We start from the raw sequence: 18,599 nt of genomic DNA on the forward strand, positions 1-18,599 counted from the left end.
CTGTTGGACATGAAAGTGCAGCAAGGCTGCAACTCAGCAGGCATGGGCATCCCGGTTACAACCGAAGAAGAACTGCGCAAAAACGCCGTAATATCGCCGGAGGATGTGCTGGGGCTACAGAAGATCACCAAGAGTAAGTAACCTGCTGTAATTGGCTGTAGGACCAGTTTAAAGCTGTCAGTGAGCAGAGCCTGTGGCCGGTGCTTCCATGCTCACAGCGTCTTTTTGTGTTTATTGGCTGTCCACACGACTGGTACCATGGACAGCGACAGTCCCCGTGTGCAGCTTTAAATAAGACTCTTTAAACCAGCGGTCTCTTGGCACTTACAGGCTTAATACCCAATACCCGCGGAGCCAACCTTATAAACGGTTGTGTGTGTCGTGTAGGTTTGAATGTTGTACCTCGCTGAGTGCACTGAAAGACAGAGAGGACGAGTGTGTGAGAATAAATGTGTACTTCCTGGTGGTGTCCCTCTCAAAGCCTGGCTCCTACTGCTCCCTCACCTCCAGACACCTGTGGCTCTGAGGTAACAGGTGGCCGGAGATGTGATCCACTGATTATCACCTGCCACAGACACCATAGTCTTAGAACAAACCGGCTACAGGAGCAGGATACTGTCAGCTGGAAATGTTGGAAATGTCCATGTTATGTAATGGAATCAGGATGGCCATGGACACACACACACACACACACAGTCTAACACTGAGTTTGGTTTAATATCTAATTATTAGCACACAAACATGTCACACCTGGGTTCATTTATCAAGATAAAAGTAGGTTCAGACAAAGATTCACTTCAGTTTTATGAGTACTGTGTCCAGGTGCTTCACAGCAGAGAAAGCAGAGAACATGCTGATATGCTTGTAATGATGATAACTGTGATATCTAATATATACACAGATGATGATCATGTTTATATATACGAGGTGCATCCATTTGTTGCATTATGATAGTAGGTGGCAGTAATGCACCAGAACACTGTGAGATAACATCTACAGGTTATCTCATATGTTCCACAGACCATCTACAGAAAAGTGCTGATTCCACCTCTACCACTGTACTGTTGGTAGAGGTGTCTCAAACTCCCTGTTGAGCCAGTTCAGATAGCAGCAGCCAAGGAAAGATTAGCATTCTCTGTCAGGACTGTGAGGATCGTTCTTGAATTTAGAAATATACATATAATACACTACAAAGGACTGTTGATTTCCAAGTTCTCAGGCCCTCGGTTTCTCACTAAGATATAGGATGGTGAAATTTGTATGTGTAGTGCACTAAACCTTAAACCAAATATTGGAAAACCAACAAGCAGTCCACGTCTTCATCGTGAAGGTTGAAAGCGGTGTTGAAGACTGGAGTCATTTCATAGCAGGCTCTCTGTCACACTGCCCTCATCCCTCCACAGACAATCACATCTGTTTTCCTTTGATAACCTCTCAGCACAGAAGCAATAGCAGTGCTGTATCAGTGCGATAATTCCTAAATCACTCATGATGGTGTGGTAATCTCCGCTCTCCACTGACATGCAATCTGGATTATGTCAGGATGACTGTAACACACTATTCTGCAATGAAGTGAAACACCCCAGGTAATTTATGACACTGCAGACCAAGAATGAGAATTTTGTATTTCCTGTTAAGGAACAAGGAGCGTGTGTATGTCTAAGATCATTTCTGAAACCTGATTTAACAACAGGCCATAAAAAATATGTCAAAGACAAGCGTCCTGTCGCACAGTCCCAGCTTTTGTCTGCTGCGGTGTGGAAACAGCCTCATCCTGCAATGTAAATGACTGTTTCTTTTTTTTTTTTGGGGGGGGGGGGAGCAAATGCCAACCGTTTTGGGGCAGCACCAGTCTGTCACGGTGGTTCAGTGCTGATAAGCGAGTCACAGAGCCCCATTGTCACACAGGCAGAGCCGAGAAGAGAAATATAATCCAGGCCGGCAAGAAGCGTCTCTCTGACATGAAAAATGGCACATCATCGGTTTGCTGTTTGCATGATGGATGTTTTATGATATGCATGCAGACAAACATAAACAGACACACTGCTGCTGCCAAATAAAGCCTGTGTTTATTACTGTCATTCTGCAGCATCATAACAGGAAACACAATTTCACAGCAGGAGCATGAAACTGAATTTTTCTTGGTTAAAAGCAAACACATCGATTCTTCAGCTTCTCACGTGATTGTATCATTTGTTTGCATTTGTGGATTCATTTGATTTTGTTGAAATTGTTATTTAATTCTCTGTTACACGTACTTGGCTATCATCCTCCATGTCTAATTGTGTTTCTATGTGGGAGCTCTGGTGTGAAGCAGCAAGAGAGGGAACATTTTCCTCTTGATGAAAAGCTAGAAGTGTGCCTCTTATAGGGAAAAAAGCTTTAAAAACCCAAATTATAAAGAGCTCAGAGCTGCCTTAACACACTGCTGCTGTTGATGTCTCTAAATAGTTCTATGGAAATGGTAATCAATAGTCATTCCATGTACAAAACGTTGTAGTTGTTTTCTTATTACACTTATTTGTTATACATTGTTACTGTAAGTATTTAAGGCACCAATGTGGTTAGATCATTAAAAGATAACCTTCATGTTAGCCGTAATGCTAACATTTGTAGTAACCACTGCAAAAGCAGGCATAGCATGGAGGGGAGGGTTCTCGAGGAACACTCTGTTTGACTCTCCCTCTTACAATACAGGGTGTACAGACTGTCCAATCAGGGCATCTGATCATCCTGACTGCTAAATGCTAACAGCTAATTTCACCAAGTTGGACGTGGTATGGCAGGTCAGCAGTGTGTTTCCAAAGCCATCCGCTCCATGCTCTGCTCATTTACACAGTGGTCACTACAAACACTACCAGTATGTATGGCTAACAGGAGGCTAATACACCAACCCTCCCCATTCAAGACACAAAGCATGTGAAGCTGATTTAAATAAATCACTTGGTGGCTCCTCCCCTTTATTCAGGTACTCATGGTTGTCTGGAAGTAAATATCAGCGTGAATGACATCAGAACATCAAATACAGAACTACACTATATGTAAAGCTGCTCAAAGGGCACACCTCACACACACACTGCAGCTGCTTTTAACTCCTGACTACACACACTGATTTTCACAAACAATTCACAAAGCGAACTGACCTTTTGACCTGCCAAGAGTCATTTTTCATCTTGTTGTAGAGCATAGCACCTTCCCACACAGCTTGTCCACTGACTGCAGAGCCAAACAGATACTAAACCTCCTTGCTGTTCCTGCTGCAGAAAATACTAGACAACATGCTTCTGTGAAGTGAAACTTAAATTTAATATGGAGCCATTTCTTTCCTGTCAGAGTATCCACTCGACTAGGTCCATACGTTGGACTAATGTGGGGTTCTGTGACAACAATCAGAAAAGAAGTTTGTTAAAATGCCAAGGGCACATAACGTCCATCACTGTCAAACATCCTGCAACATTAACGGTTAAAGTTTTGTTAAAGTAAGTATGCATTCAAGCAGCAGGCTGAGAGTATTTTATAATTTAATACTGATCCTTAAAGATATACAAGAATACAAAGCAGCTACTTTCAAAAGCTTCCTATTATTTCAAGACGAAAAGAAAACAGACACCTTCATAGTGTGAAAAATGATTTTGCATTATTATTGGATAGGATGGGAAAAGCACAGTAGACCACACTAGATGCATTGTTGGACTGTGGGTATTTTTGACTCAGAGGATCACTGGCGTGTAATTTTGCCTCATCTGGATGATTTACTCAAACCGGTCATGTTCCTTTTACACTAATGGGCGATCAATTATTTGGCTTTAATAAGTCTGGGACACAGAGCAGCGCTTTATCTACATCGGGCGGGATTTCCACTCTGTGATGTCTGCCAACACAATGGATACAGCTTTAATTAAAATTGATTGGCGCAGCCGGTTCTTAATCTCCTATGCACAGCTGTCGCAAGGTTATTCTTTCAGAGTGATGTGACATGGACAGAGACGGCTTGCCATCAAAACAGTCCCATGAAGTCGCTCTGAGTCTTTTTGGACTGAGCCAGCCTGGTGTTGTTGTGTTTGGGGTGAGACCTGTATCAGAGTGTGATAGGGTTATTGATCCATAAACCTTCTGCTGGTTTTGACCTTCGGAAAGGTCATTATCTGACTGAAGCTGTGATCAATTTTGAATATGTATAGTTTGAATTTTAACTGATCATGTAGGATCATTGAAGGAGTAAATTCCAATATGCAATCTGCAAATATGACACGTCTGACCTCCTCTAGACGGTTCATGGGAGAAAAGTGACAAATATTTCACAACGCACTGATTAAGAGGCAAAAGGGTTCTTGAAACATCCTGTCTGTGGGTTGTGATCTTGTGTTATTGAGAGTATCAATAACAAACAACCACTGTGATTCTGATGAGGGGATGGATTTTTCTGGGATACCTTTTCATTCACTAAGGGCCGAAATTAGGTTCTATTGACTTTTGACCTTTGACCTCTGTTTACATTATGTCTATAGTGAGGACTGCAGAGAGGTGAGACAGACAAATCATTAGTGTTCCTTCAGGATCCTTCAGGTGTGTGTCTGTGTGTGTGTGTAGATCAGACTTTGTGATCAAGGGAAAGGATGCAGGCGACCTGAAGAACACACTCTTCTTGCTGCTTTCATTTGTTGCTGGTGTTTGATACTCAGCTTTTGGCTGTTGTCTGATGGCAGGGGCTCAGTACTGCCTTTTGCATGCAGCAGTCACCGTTAGCATGGAGACTGGCAACTTGAGATACATGATGATGATGATACAACCAGAGAGTATACACACAGATTGACGTATTGCTTGTCATTGGGGTGTTATCCCTCTTTTTCTTTTCATATCGATCAATATTATTTGGACTACAAACAGAACCCGACTCTGTTTGTAGGATTCTGTTATGTCATGTTATCTTTTCCTAAAGATATGCATGTCATTTTGCATCTTTTACAATTAATTGTCAAGCTCGGTGTTATATAAAATACCTTAAAAACCTTTTTTTAAAAAAAAAACAAAACAACTATGATCACAGAACCCATCACACACAGAAGTATCTTCCCCTCTGTGGTGGCGGCCAGAGAAAGATAAGAGGAGAAAGAATCTCATCTGCATTCAGCTGCTCAGAATGCAACCTCTCCATGAACCTCACCATTTGCCAGTTTGCCTACAGGTACTGTTAACTGAGAGACATGAAACAGCCTGCCACACACAGGTGCACTCTGCGGATCAGGATGGGAACGTCAGCGTGTAATGTTGATGACAGGGGGCGCCCGCAGCAATAGATTATTTTAAAATGGAAATGAATAAACAATGTTGGTATTATAGTATTCAACACAAGGCCTCAGCATCGATCAGAGAGCGCAGAGTCAGATGGAACGAATAAGGCATGTGAAGTCAATCCCTGTGGCTGAAAGTCTGTTACTCCAGGCTAATCTTGGGGATTAAAGAGCTATATGTGGCAGCTCGCTCTCTCTTTATCAATGCCACTCTGGTGTCAGACAGGCTCTGTATATCAGAACACAGGCACACAGCATGACTCAAGACTTGTAGCTAATTTTACCTTCGTTACAGAGGAGGACTGTACTGACTTCACAATCCGTGGAGTCAAGTGGCTGCAATTACATTTTACAAAACATGACATTGACTGGCAGATTCTACACTGTAACATTACCTTAAGGGATAAAAAAGACATTTAAGTAAAGTCATTTTGACATGTAAATGCAGGATTGTGTGCCATGGCAGACCGCCTGAACTGAAAGTTAATGACGTTGTGACATAAAAGGGTTTTTTCTGATGCATCATGTCATGAGGTCACTTCCCATCCTGTTCAGAGGTGTAAAATCAGGCAGAAGGTGCATCATCTACAGGTACACCTTTATCAGATCTCAGACAGGGAACGTTTGATTTGCATACCACTGATGCCCTGCTCTCCTTTGATTCGCTGCTGCACCGTGTTGTTGTGTTGCAGGCAGGTAGATGAGGGGAAGGAAAAAGATGGGGTAATCGAGCTGGCGCCGTATCAGAAGGAGCGTTGCTAGGTGACAGTGTTGAAGGAAGTGAAGTGGAGCACTCTGTGTGTGTGTGTGTGTGTGCGTGCAGGTGAAAGTCATAAAGAAGGAACTAAGGTTTGACATGCATGTTATAATTTTAGCACTGCATTCAGTTTTATTGCAATAACAATGATAGCCATGTTAACTCTTTCTGCAAAAGGTAAAAACAACTACATCCATCTCACTAGTAGCTCCAGCTACATATTAACTGAATACAAGAGGGGTATTGATTTTATCATCCTACACATAGCCACAAAGCAAAACAGGCTATTTCATGAATGACTCTTCTTTGTGTTTCTCTGTTCCTAATAAGTCTTTATCTTTCACCAGCTGAAAACGACTTTCTTCAGTTTGTGTGTTTTGTTGTCAGATTTTTTATTACTGCTACAAATCTATGAACGTCTGCACAGTCAGCCGCCATCAGTCAAGCTTCTTTGTGTGCACGGGCTGTGAAATCAAAGTATATTTTGTGCAGTCTGAGCTTAACTGTGTGTGTTTTTGTTACTGGAAAAGTTACTGGATTGGCTGTGCTTTCAGATGAAATGCTCCTGTGTCATTTTTCAGTATAGGTTTGACATGTAGCCATATTGATTTAAGGCGAGAGGGCTGATTAAAGGGTTGTTTCCTGTAAATCTTTGCACCACCTCACACCAGGCTCAAGTGTGTAAAAGAGTGACAGGCCTTCTTTAGATCCAGCGTTTGTTTTTGGCCATTTTGGGCTACTGTAGAAACATGGTGGCACTTACTTAAAACAATAAAAACATATAAACACATCAGTTCTTTAGTTTCATGTATAGCAATGAGAGCTTCTATTTATGTTTTCAGCTTGATGAGAAGTGCAAGCAGGACTGCACGCAGACTGGCTTTAATACAACACTCCTAATACATCCTGCAGTCTGAAAATCAGATGTTGCCATTCAGCTCATCAGCTATTTTAAGTGTAAACACTTTCCTCTGCATCCCTACATCACTTGCTTGGCCCGAGACCCTAATGTGCACTTCATCTCCTGCCATATTAAGCGGGAGCAGTAAATAGCACTGGTGAAAATAAATCACGCTGTTTATATTTTTAGCCTAAACATGCAGGGCTCATCTCTGTGAATTGACAAAAGTAGGTTTATATAACAGTTTTTGACAGATTTTTACTGGGCTCCTCTCAAACTGACTGACCACAGTAAGTTCCACAGGCTCTCTAATAATCCTGTGTAAAAAAAAAATGTTTTTACCTCGCTGTCAGAGCAAAACCGTGGGGCGGGGTCACAGGATTGTTCTCAGACCCTCACATGAGGCTGTCACTAGAGGGCGCTACCTCAAACAGCAGCTTTCTAACCCGCTTACCAGTTATATGAAGAGACTCTGCATTTTTAAGCCAGAGCAGCTTTACATGGAAATCTCTTGATCAGTCTTTTGATGTTTGTCTTGGAAACACTTCCACGGCTAGTAAACATCAATCATTAGAGGCGCACAGATCATCCTGAAACAGATGTGGCCTGTTTTTACTGTGAACACTAGTGAGAGGAATGTAACGCAACATCCATCAAGAGTCTGACAGAACAAACTCCCTGTTCACATGAAAGACGACATTGATGTTGGATCACGTCTTTTTTTAATTCCTAAGAAGAAGTAAGAAACTGTTTAGTGTTAATAACTAAATTGAATAATAAGTTTCTACAGACTAACGCATTGCTGTCACTCCTCATTTAACCTCTCTGCTAATAGGTTTTATGGCAGTGCCCAGAATACTGCGTGCTGTCCACCGCTGTCATGTTTAGTCATTAGAGGAACATTTTTGGACGAGGTGTCAGAGGTATTGTGTATGAAAAGCTCTATAAATATCTTAGAGCAGGTGGCTAAAGCCTGTGTGGCCCATCTGCTTCTTAACGCACACCAATAGTAAAGGATCTGTGTCTGTGTGTGTGTGTGTGCGCATGCACTTTCCAAACCTTGGGTCCATGTGATGGTAAAGTAAGCCTCTTAGGTCTAATCCTGCCCCACTGGGAAGGGAGTGTCTCACATGCTTCCACACACACACACACACACATATACAATCAAATCTTGATTAAAAACTTGTTAGCGATACGTAAGTGAGCATTTTGTCAGTGGTGTGATGTCAGCAGGACAGTGTGTGTGTTGTGATCATATTTACAATATGAGCGAGTTTTTTTTAATTGTAAACATCCATAAAATGAGATTAGAGATTAGAAACAACACACTGGGCATCTGTGAATTAGCTGCACACAACTCTGATGTTCCTTCATAGAAAATCAAAGTTGTGTGTTCTGTCCCTGCCTTTATTCTCTTGAGTGGGCCAGACAGTCCACAGTGTGTGACCTGGAGTGGTTTCATTAGTGTGGCTGACATACCCACAGAGTTATTGTATTATTATTTTATGTATTAGAGTTAGTGGTGTCAGGGGCACAACGAAAGTTAAGGGGGAAAAAAACCACACTGGCACTGCTGTGAGGTTGATGAGCATCCAAAAAAAACATCAGAAGAATGTTTTGGGCTCAGATCACGCTTTAATGAATGCAAATGAGATGAGATCAGACATGCTTGTAACAACAGATATTACAGCAAATAATCATTATTAGTCTGTTTGCTTTATTCACTCTACACCTTCTGTCTCTTTTTTCAGATTACCTCTGCTCTCCAGAAGAAAATGTTCACATGATTGACTTCACCAGGTTTAAGATCCGTGACATGGAAACAGGGACGGTGCTGTTTGAGATCACTAAACCTCCAACACCAGGTCAGCCGCAGGCCTCAGAAAGCCGATTACACAATACATGGCAGACCCACACAGTCTGAATGAAGTGGAAGTGATTATTTTTCTCTTCTTTAGCTGACGGCAGAACGCACTGTGACCCCAACGCTGGCCGTTTTGTCCGATATCAGTTCACCCCAGCCTTCCTGCAGTTGCGGCAGGTTGGAGCCACGTAAGTCAGCACGCAGTGTGTGTGTGTGTGTGAAAGTGAAGAGCGATTGATGTAACAGTGTCTGGTCAGGTCTGCTCCTCTGACAGGATGCCGGATGTAGGAGGTGCGTGGGCTTCAGTGTGGGACAACAGGCCGACCCTGATTAGTGTCAGCATACAGAACCACTCAGCCCACCTGCTGAGTCAGCTACCAAATAGCTGTCAATGCTAGTAAATTGTGTTCATCATCATCATCATCATCATCGTCATCGTTGTCAGACTGCTGCTCTGGGACTGACGGCAGTTTTCAATCCAAACCAGCAGCTGACTCATCAACATAATCTGGGTTTAGTGGAAACGGCAAATGTAATGCATAATTTCTGCTGTGCAGGGTGCATCAAAGATAGGTGCTGACTGTATGTGGTGCCCATTTAAAAGATAATTCTGTTAATTATTGTAACATTTATGCAATGTTTGAATACAAACATATAGAACAATGCAATACAAAAGCCGTGTTTTCTGAGAGACTGCCCTCTAAGAGAGGAAATAAATTGCAGTTTATCTTTCAGTCTGACCCCTGACTTTTCTCTATGTGTTGGTGGATTCATTTGCTTCTTGTGTCTCCGCAGAGTGGAGTTCACAGTGGGAGACAGCCCTATCAACAACTTCCGCATGATTGAGAGACACTACTTTCGCGATCAGCTGCTGAAGAGTTTTGATTTTGAGTTTGGCTTCTGCATGCCCAGCAGCAAGAACACATGCGAGCACATTTATGAGTTCCCCGCACTGTCAGAGGAAATTAGTAAGTGTCTCTCTCTCACACACACACATACACACACACAGCCATGTAAATATGATGTTAAATGTCTGCTTCTTCTCTGTCAGTGCGAGAGATGATCCTGCACCCGTACGAGACACAGTCTGACAGCTTCTACTTTGTGGACAACAAGCTGGTTATGCACAACAAGGCAGATTACTCTTACAGCGGGGGGCCATAGGGTCACCACTCTTTCCTCTTTTAGACCTTTTCCATGACCCAGCAACCACTTCAGGACCAGAAACAGATAAACTGATGGACACTCACTTCTGTTAGCATTTCTATTCATATACTCTGAGCTGCTTGACCAATCAGATTCCCCCTCATTGCCACCACCCCAGCTTTTTTTTTCTTTTTTTTGTTTTTGCAGGAACATTGAATTCTGCCAGTTCCATCATTAGAGTGTATGTGTGTGTGTGAGTGAGTGTGTGGGCAGCGAGCACATGCAGTGTCTGTACATACTGTTGAATCAGTCTGTATATGTGGGATCTACTTGATAATCAGGACAAGATTTTTTTAATTGTATGTGTGTTGATGAGGACAAAATACACCCCGAGACAAAAAGAGATGTTACATAAAAAGGAACCTAATCCATTCAAATGTATATTTACAGCATAGTTGAGGATTCTCACCACAGTTTTACTCCCAAGGTTTCTTAAATTTGTAGTCGCATACATCAGAATAAATCAGTCCTCCTCCTCTTCCTCCTCCTAATGTGGTCTGTCATCACCCAGTTGAACGATGGCGATGTGTACTTTGTCTATGTGAGTGTGTCATTTATTTTATGTTTTCATGTTCTTAGTACTACTACATGTCAGGAGTATTTTTTAAACAAATAGCCATTTTGAAGTGTCAGAAATCATACATTAGCCAAATGTCAGATAACCAATTTTGATAACCAGTACGTTCTCTGTAGTACTGAGCACTGTGTATACTTTAATTATGATAAATGTTTTAAATATAAAATGGAAAAAGTATTTAAAGTTTTGACAGCTGAAATTCCATCACTGCAATAAACGCTGGGATTTTTGCGAAAGTCTTTTCTTTGTTTTCTTGCCACCAAAGGCTTCCTGTTACTATATACGTTGACAGTAGATTGCTAATATTCTCATATTAGCTTTCAGCTTAACTGAAAAAAATACATTCTGAAAAATTTGTTTATTACTATGTTATTAACACATAGCTTGAAATAATGTAGAAAATAAAACTTACTAAATAATTAAAATGATCACCGCTCTGCTGCCATCTTCTGCAACTACAGGTTTACCACACCATTGCCACATCAACGCCTATCATAACTCCTCAGACAAGCTTTCATGATTAGATGATTTTCCTTTTTCCTTTTTTTAACTTCAGGTATAGCTGGCCCATTTTTTTTTTTATTTACAAACTAAAAGAACCACTGAAACAGGCGAGGTCCGTAGACTGCATCAAAAAAGCGAGTTATTAACACACAGACATTTCACGTTTATAGTACCGTTATACAGTTTGTTTTTCTATGTAAGACTTAAAAACACATTAAGAAAACAAAAATATGAAATTTGCAAATGTGACAAAAATTCATAAAAGGCAAATAAATATATCAACAAATACATTTAACCATAAGGGGGCAATTTTATCTGGTCTCAGGCTCTTGGAAATGAGAGAAAATTCTGAACATTTAGATAAAAATTGGTATGACCAGCGCTCATTAACCACCAAGCAAATACTGTGACACAAAGCTGATAGCAACAGTGTTCTTCTCTCACATGCATATGATACACACACTGTTGGAAAGGGTGGCAGTAGCCTACAGTAAGGAGATGGATGTGGTACAAGAGGTCAGGTATCCAGCCAAACTCTCCACTCCCGAATAAACCACAGGGGGGAGTCCATTCAAACAGCCATATTGCTCTACATTTTGTCCCACATCCTCATACTTACGGCAAGTGCCGGGTGGTGTTTGACTGCCAGGAGGCGAGTCCTGCAGGCAGCTGGTCTGTGTGTGGTCATCCTGCACAGCAGAGGTACTGGACGAGGTTGTCGTGGTAACATGAGGCTCTGTGGACACAAAACTATCATCTCTTAACTCCTCCCACAAGTTACCTGCAAGAAGAAAAGAAAACACTGGGTGAAACGTTTCACAATAAAAGGGGAGTGATTGCTACTTGTTGCAGGACACCTACAGCATGTGCAGCTGCCAAAAGCTGAAGGAGAGGTGCTAATAAAGAAAAGAAGAACTGATCTGGCATCTCATTCAGGGTGTTCATAGAGTTCTGGTTCAATGGCGCACTGTCTTGAGTCATTAGTGATCATATTGTTATATTCGTAGCACCTCTTTGCCCATTATTACAAGTGAAAATGTCTAATAAAAAGCCTGGTAGCACACAAAAGCAGTACAATAACAGCCAACAGCCAAATGTAAGGCTTACAGGACAGAACGGACTCTGCAGTGCTCTCTTGTGGACACACTCTCTATGAGTCATTCTGTAAATTTGTGAATATTGTATCAATATGTCAGCATCTAAATGTGTTAGTGGAACATGTGTTTGCCGTCCTCACCTTGCAGCTGCAGGTCAATCAGACTGGGGTTGAGTGTATCAACGTCATAACTGGTGTCTCCCTCCAACAGTGAGTCCTGCATGCTTCTGTGACCAACACTGTACTCAGCCTGCAGGGCAGCACTATAGGCAGGGGGTATCTTTCCACCTATGGGTGAGTTCAGACTTCCACTTCCTGCTGATGAGGTGTCAGCTGCAAGCTGCTGTCCACAGGGGGAGTACAGGGCAAATGGGTTGCTGGGCTGGGCAGTGGCTGGGGGAAGGTAGCAGGGTGGCTCAGGGTGAATGTGGTAATGCTGCGGATGCCGGAAGGGTGAGCATCCTGGTCGAAGCTGAGCTAGTGCACAAGACGAGGAGGTTGCGCCATAGATAGGAGGCATTCTGGGTAACAAAGCAGGGCTGGTGTAAGGTGGCAAAGACCTGAGTTTGTTTGGTCTTTCTCCCAGTAAACGATCAAGGTCTTCTGTAGAAAAACAGTTTGAATTAAAGTCTCAGTTACTAAATCAATTTAGAACAGGTGAAGGTAAAATCAGAAAAAAACAGCAGGTTATTGGTAAAACCAGCTTCCTGAAAAACATCACTTTTCACTGTATTTTGTTGCGGTCTTGGTACAGACGGTTTTTGGAGGGCTTACCTGGCCTTGCCATGCTCCTGCGCACAGTCACTGGGTCTTTGCGACGCCACTTGTGTAACTCTTCCTGCATCTTGTCCACCTTGGCTGGGTTGAGAGTCCACAGACAGCCTTTCCGAGAAGTGCTGCCATTTTTATTTTCCACCTTCTCAAAGCACTTGTTCAGGGACAGGTTGTGCCGCACAGAGTTCTTCCATCCATCGGGAGCTGTCTGAAAACACAGAAGAAGTTACTGTTGTATGTAGTTAAAAAACGATGATGATATTCAGCAGATGTCTGCCATCTTGGTCTAGCATGATAACATGCTAATACTTTAGTATTTAGCAGATAAAACAGCCTTTTATTAACACTTTTTTAACGTTGTAAATCTGGCGTTCATTACATTATATTTTAAATATTATGATACCCAAGCCATCCAACAAAAGTAGGAAACCTAGGGCTCCCTGAAGGGAACATATATTAATTTCACCCTGCGCTCTGGCACTGAACAATACCTGCATGCTATGACAAGTGTCCCAATGAACTGAACTGTAACATACTTGACAGTATTCAGAAAGTATTTATGTATATATATATATATATACATCTAAAAATGCATCTGATGTTGCTCGGAGTATCACTTTTATAACCTCATGTTTTTTCTGGCCCTGCAGCCTGTGTTTAATGTTACAGGCAGCTGTTTGAAAAGCAGCCGTCTATAAGGTGCCGTCTTAAATATGAATGCCAGCACGTCTTTGAGCTCTTTCCAGAATTAAGTCTGAACTCATCCGATCTTAAGATAGCTGGATCCCTTTGAAAAATCTACAGTTTTTGTGAAGACCGAGGTTCAAACCGAGGTCCAACCCTGCAGCTGCCTCATTTAATCGATATTAATGCACAGGGGCATGCATTTATAACAAGATTACACCTGCAAATTGTCTTATTAGATAAATTAATTATTTCTCTTTGGTTTCAGGGATCAGATTTAGTTTTGTGAATGTGGTCCCTGCTTATAGCCGGTGCCAATAAGAGGGTTCTACATACCTGCCTAGCTGAAAGTGTGCCAATAACCATCAGAGGAATTTTAGCAGCATAATTAATGTCGGCTATGACACATTAGTGGTTTGTTACAACCAAACACACCTGTCATTACAATCCCATACACAGAATCTTTGTTCAGCCAAGAGTCACTCAGTGAAGATGTTCTCAGGCTTAGGAAGCAGCACATAAAGGTGATGAAAGTAAAAACTGTCCAGTGCCAAGAAAACGGCACAGATTTAAATATGAAATTTGAACTTGAGTAACCTGGTGTCATGTTAATAAGTGCATGTAAATCATTTGATAGAGGGAATTGTTACCATGGTAATCAAGGTATTGGTGGAGAAGACAATTACACACAACCCGGCTGGCAAGGATTTCTTTACCGTCTGGTGAGGAACTACCAGCAATCTTATTGGCCTGCAGTATGTAAACAATGCAGCTTATCACCCAGCAAGAAGACTTCTCAAAGGGTTTTGTGTGACACGCCAGGTTAACTAATGCATCTTTGATTTAAAGTGTTTGGCAGTCATCGGTCTGCTGAAAGTGATGGTGTGTATTGCCATACCTTGAAGTATGGAAAGTGTTCAGTCATGAAGCTGTAGATCTCACTGACTGGCAGACTTCCTGTTTTACTGTTCTTCAGAGCCATGAAAATCAAGATGCTAGAGTGATGAAATGGACATTTTACATGAGGACTTTGTTCATATTTATACAAACTTTAACAGTTGAAATTGACTCACACCAGCACTATGTTTAGAACTAATCTTTCTTATTCTCTTTGTAAAAGAAGCATATTTTGAATAAAAATACATTTCAAAATATGGTGCTGCAGTGTTACCTGTATGAGTATATGGGCTTAGGGAAGCGGGACTGCGTGGTGACATCTTTGTGTGATGGAGCACAGAGGCTTTGGACAGAGTACTTTGAGTTACAGGCCTGCTTATTATTAGGAAACAGTCTGGATGAGGCCTGCAGATAAAACATACATGTTGTGTCATGCTGTGGTTATAGTTGTGACATGTGCTGCTGATTTCCTTCTGGGTTTAATCAGCACCAACCTGCGGTAGAAGGTTTGATGAGCTGTAGGGTGAATAATTTTGGGCCAGGGAGTAGCCGGGCTCCACAGGAGCAGCTGGAAGCTCTGGGTATGGACTCTAATATGAGAGAATGAAAGGACATTGTTTGCAAAAGGCGAATCAAAGTGCAATGTAAGAAGCTACCAGCATGATTTGTTTGGGATTTCAAACAGTTTACATGAAACAATAGACGAGCTTAAATAAGAGTGCAGAAAGTCAGGAAACCTGAATGTTGCTGAAGTCGTCCCAGGATGATGGTGTCTCGCTGCTACAGCCGTGTGAACAAGTATCAGGGCCGCAAATGTCCTGCAGACAACCTGCAGTTGCCACTGCTCCATCGCTGAACTGTCGTTGGTATGGGTGGAAATGGTCAGAGTCAACGGGCCCTCGTCCACATGTTGACCCTGAATCAATGATCCCATCAGCGCTGTACCTCCTGTTCACAGCTGCAGTCCTCAAACTGAAGGTGTTGCTTTCCTTTTAGGTGAAGCACACACCACTCCCCCTTTAGTCTGAGTCTTTACAGCATCATTAGACATACACAGTTTGCACTACCTGTCAAGAAACCTATTGGAGGTGATGTCAGGTTCTGTCTCTACACAAGCATATATTACTGAAAATCTGCTATCACTGCTGCGGACTCACCTGCAGTCTCACCCTTAGATAAGCAACTAAAGTGTAACCCCCACCTGTGTCCAGAGAATGCAGAATGCTTTTCTTAAACCTCGTCCACTAAGAAAATCTGCTAATCTGTAATAAATTTGCCTCAAATTACTGCTTTTTTCTAAATCTCGTGATATTCAGAGCAGAAGCTGCATTCAACACAGGATTTGCTGTTTCCAGCATTACACAGGAGAGATTATTTTAAGAATGAAACAGAAATGCCAGAGGCAGCTCAGTACCTGAGATTCTGCCATCTGCTGGCAGGAGGTCCCACGGGGCTCACAGGTGTGAAGGCTGACCTGAGGGGTTGATGTTCGTGACTTGCTCCTGCTGGGGGAAAAGGTCATAGAGTGGGACATTCTGCACCAAAACCTGCTCCTGTGAAGACAAAAGAAAGACAAAAATAACAGATCAGAAGGTGGGCTGCATTATTAGTGGCTGTTGTGGATCGGCCTCAATTCAAATTGTAGAAGCTGTGGACGGTGTGACACTGGGAACAACTTGCTGGTATTGATAGTAACATGATTTCAAACCTGAAATATTCATCGTGTGTGTATGTTTACAGCAATCTTGGAATCTACAGAATCTGTTGTTGCTGTTGCATGTCAGTAACTCTGACATGTTGTAAAAAGGCAGTTCTGCTCACAGATCCTTTGTGATCATAACATCTGAGTCATTATTTCACTAGAAACCGGAGAGGTTCTGCACCTAAAAATGAACTTAACTCACTTTATACACCTAAGTGTAGCAACAGTAGATGCACATAGGGGAAGGGGGGTTGAAGAAGTGTCATTTGATCCCAGTTGAGGTGAGAGACACGTGGCCCTGGTTCCAGTAAAGGTAAATGAAGCTCATTAAAATTTCCAACAAACCATGGCTGTTACAGGTCACGTAAAGCCAAATAACGCTGAGACAGACAAAGTGGAATCAGTCTCTCTCATGATATGTGTGTGTGTGTGTGTGTGTGAGGAAGAAGCAGCAATCGTAGCTCTCTCTTTCTTTTCAGATTAAAAGAAGCTAAAGTGTCACAGTGAAAGTTGAGAGATCGCCTTTTTCATTGCTGTGGCAACAAACCCTCTCATCTGCTTGACAGACACTCTTTCCAGTAGCCAGAACGGATGCATTTACAGAAAGAGAAGCAGGAAGTTCAGTAGTGGTGATCGTTTGTGTGTCTATTTGCACATGTGCCTGTTATTATCCAATGTGCACAACATGAACCAAAATCCATATTATGAGTTACACTCGTTCTTTTTCATAATAAAGGTGACTGTCTTCAATAAAATAAATTAATTTATTTTAACCAGATGAGGCCATTTTAATAAATACCATGAGCACATTTCCTGAATGATTTATATTATTGAGTTTCCTGCCTGCACTCTTTGACTGACATGGTTAATGGGGTGTAAACACTTGTTTTTCCGTCACGCCTACCATCATGTAATCAGTCCATTGATTTTTTTTTTTTTATGAGAGGTTTAATGATAAACATATTGAATGCTTGATTGTTATCAGTGTAAATGGACTATTGTACAAAAAATAAATATACATTTATTTAACTACCATACTACTAATATTTATAGTACTACTACTACTTATACTACTAAAATAGATTTTAGTATAGTATCAACTCATGTACATTTTTATTTTAGTTGACGTGGAACAAACCAAATGCTTCGTTTTGTAAAGAGAGGTTCTCACCACACCTTTGACTCACTCCTTCTGAAACATGATTTGACGTAGTATTACATGCAAATCTTTTGAATACTTTGATTATGTCACAGAGCCGCTGACACATACGCCTTTATCGTATTATGTCCATCCAATGAAAACCTGACTCTCGGTCATTTCTGGGGTATCACGTTAAAGTGTTCTCTTTCACAAAGCTGGTGATGTCCAATTATCTAAAACAGCCTAATATTTTTACCGTGTTCTCATATATCCTCCTATTGCTAAATAATTGTTTTCTGTAGTTTATTGACATTCAAATTGAAACTAAATAAGTTAATCTCAGTTTGGAGCACACACACACACACACACACACACACACACACACACACACACACACATCAGTCAATCAACTTAGCAATTTATCTCTCAGTGCTTATATCATAAATTTGCCCTACATGTGTTTTGTTATTGAAAGACAAGTACAGGTGCGGTTTGTGTCCGTGGACATGTGCAAGCTGTCACTCAGTGTTCAGAGAGGTGAACCAGCAGTAAACCCCTACAGCAGTGTAGCTCAGTGTAAACAAGAGGTGGAGAAAAAAGTTCACATAAAATGACAAACAAACTCACCTAAGTGTTGAATTCAGTATGTGGCCCCTCTCTTCTTTGTGGATTTGTAGTTCCAGTCTGATGTTTTCACTCAGTGTGGCAGCCTCTGTTGACACCTTCAGTCCATCTCCCTTGTAGATCAGTTCATCTCTTGCCTCCTTCACCCTGACAGTGAGGTACTTCGATTAGATTGGTTGTCTTGATGTGTGTGGAAGTAGTTGATGGGTTGGTTTCAGATTTTGGCAGCTCAGAATATCATCCTCGATTTGTGTATGTGTGTGTGTGGATGTGGCACCCGTCCAGGCTAGCCCAGCAATAAGATATACAGAAAGAAAAACCTGCTGCAACAGGTTCCAAGAGATCTGCTGGTGCAGTCATTGGCAGCTGGCAGCACACACCTTCCTCCTTCCATCAGTCTTTCTTTGCCTGACTGAATGGTTACTTGTCTGAATGGGACACAAGATACACTACCGATCACAGCCAGTGGCCGAGAGCGGGCACTGTACCATGCTTTCTGAGCTTGCCCATAGCAAAGTGTGATTTAGTTTCACTTAACTGTTGAGTATTCAAAGAAAAGTTATTCACAGGTTAAAACATGC

General features: G+C 41.8%; 2 protein-coding genes across 8 annotated transcripts in view; one reads left to right on the top strand and one right to left on the bottom strand.

The window, feature by feature from the left end:
• On the top strand, positions 1-10,342 carry unc119a1 (unc-119 lipid binding chaperone a1). Its single transcript, XM_028419138.1, has 5 exons — positions 1-133; positions 8,701-8,814; positions 8,908-9,001; positions 9,609-9,781; positions 9,865-10,342. Exons 1-5 carry the CDS (start codon positions 10-12, stop codon positions 9,975-9,977), a joined length of 618 nt encoding a protein of 205 aa, XP_028274939.1. The 5' UTR covers positions 1-9; the 3' UTR covers positions 9,978-10,342.
• The window catches only part of foxn1 (forkhead box N1), a 17,013-nt gene continuing 8,402 nt past the window's right edge, over positions 9,989-18,599 (bottom strand). For 6 of the 7 annotated variants that reach the window (XM_028419131.1, XM_028419129.1, XM_028419128.1 and 3 more), the window contains 9 exons: positions 18,022-18,165; positions 15,966-16,104; positions 15,289-15,540; positions 15,046-15,141; positions 14,826-14,956; positions 14,553-14,649; positions 12,971-13,178; positions 12,338-12,799; positions 9,989-11,881 (listed from right to left, as the gene is read on the bottom strand). In XM_028419131.1, coding sequence (XP_028274932.1) covers positions 11,586-11,881; positions 12,338-12,799; positions 12,971-13,178; positions 14,553-14,649; positions 14,826-14,956; positions 15,046-15,141; positions 15,289-15,540; positions 15,966-16,104; positions 18,022-18,165 — 1,825 coding nt within the window. In that variant the 3' untranslated portion in view covers positions 9,989-11,585. The remainder of the gene's footprint in view (positions 11,882-12,337; positions 12,800-12,970; positions 13,179-14,552; positions 14,650-14,825; positions 14,957-15,045; positions 15,142-15,288; positions 15,541-15,965; positions 16,105-18,021; positions 18,166-18,599) is intronic. The other variant, XM_028419126.1, reaches the window with a different exon arrangement.

This window comes from Parambassis ranga, chromosome 13 (genome assembly GCF_900634625.1).
Source record: "Parambassis ranga chromosome 13, fParRan2.1, whole genome shotgun sequence".
Lineage (NCBI taxonomy): Eukaryota > Metazoa > Chordata > Actinopteri > Ambassidae > Parambassis > Parambassis ranga.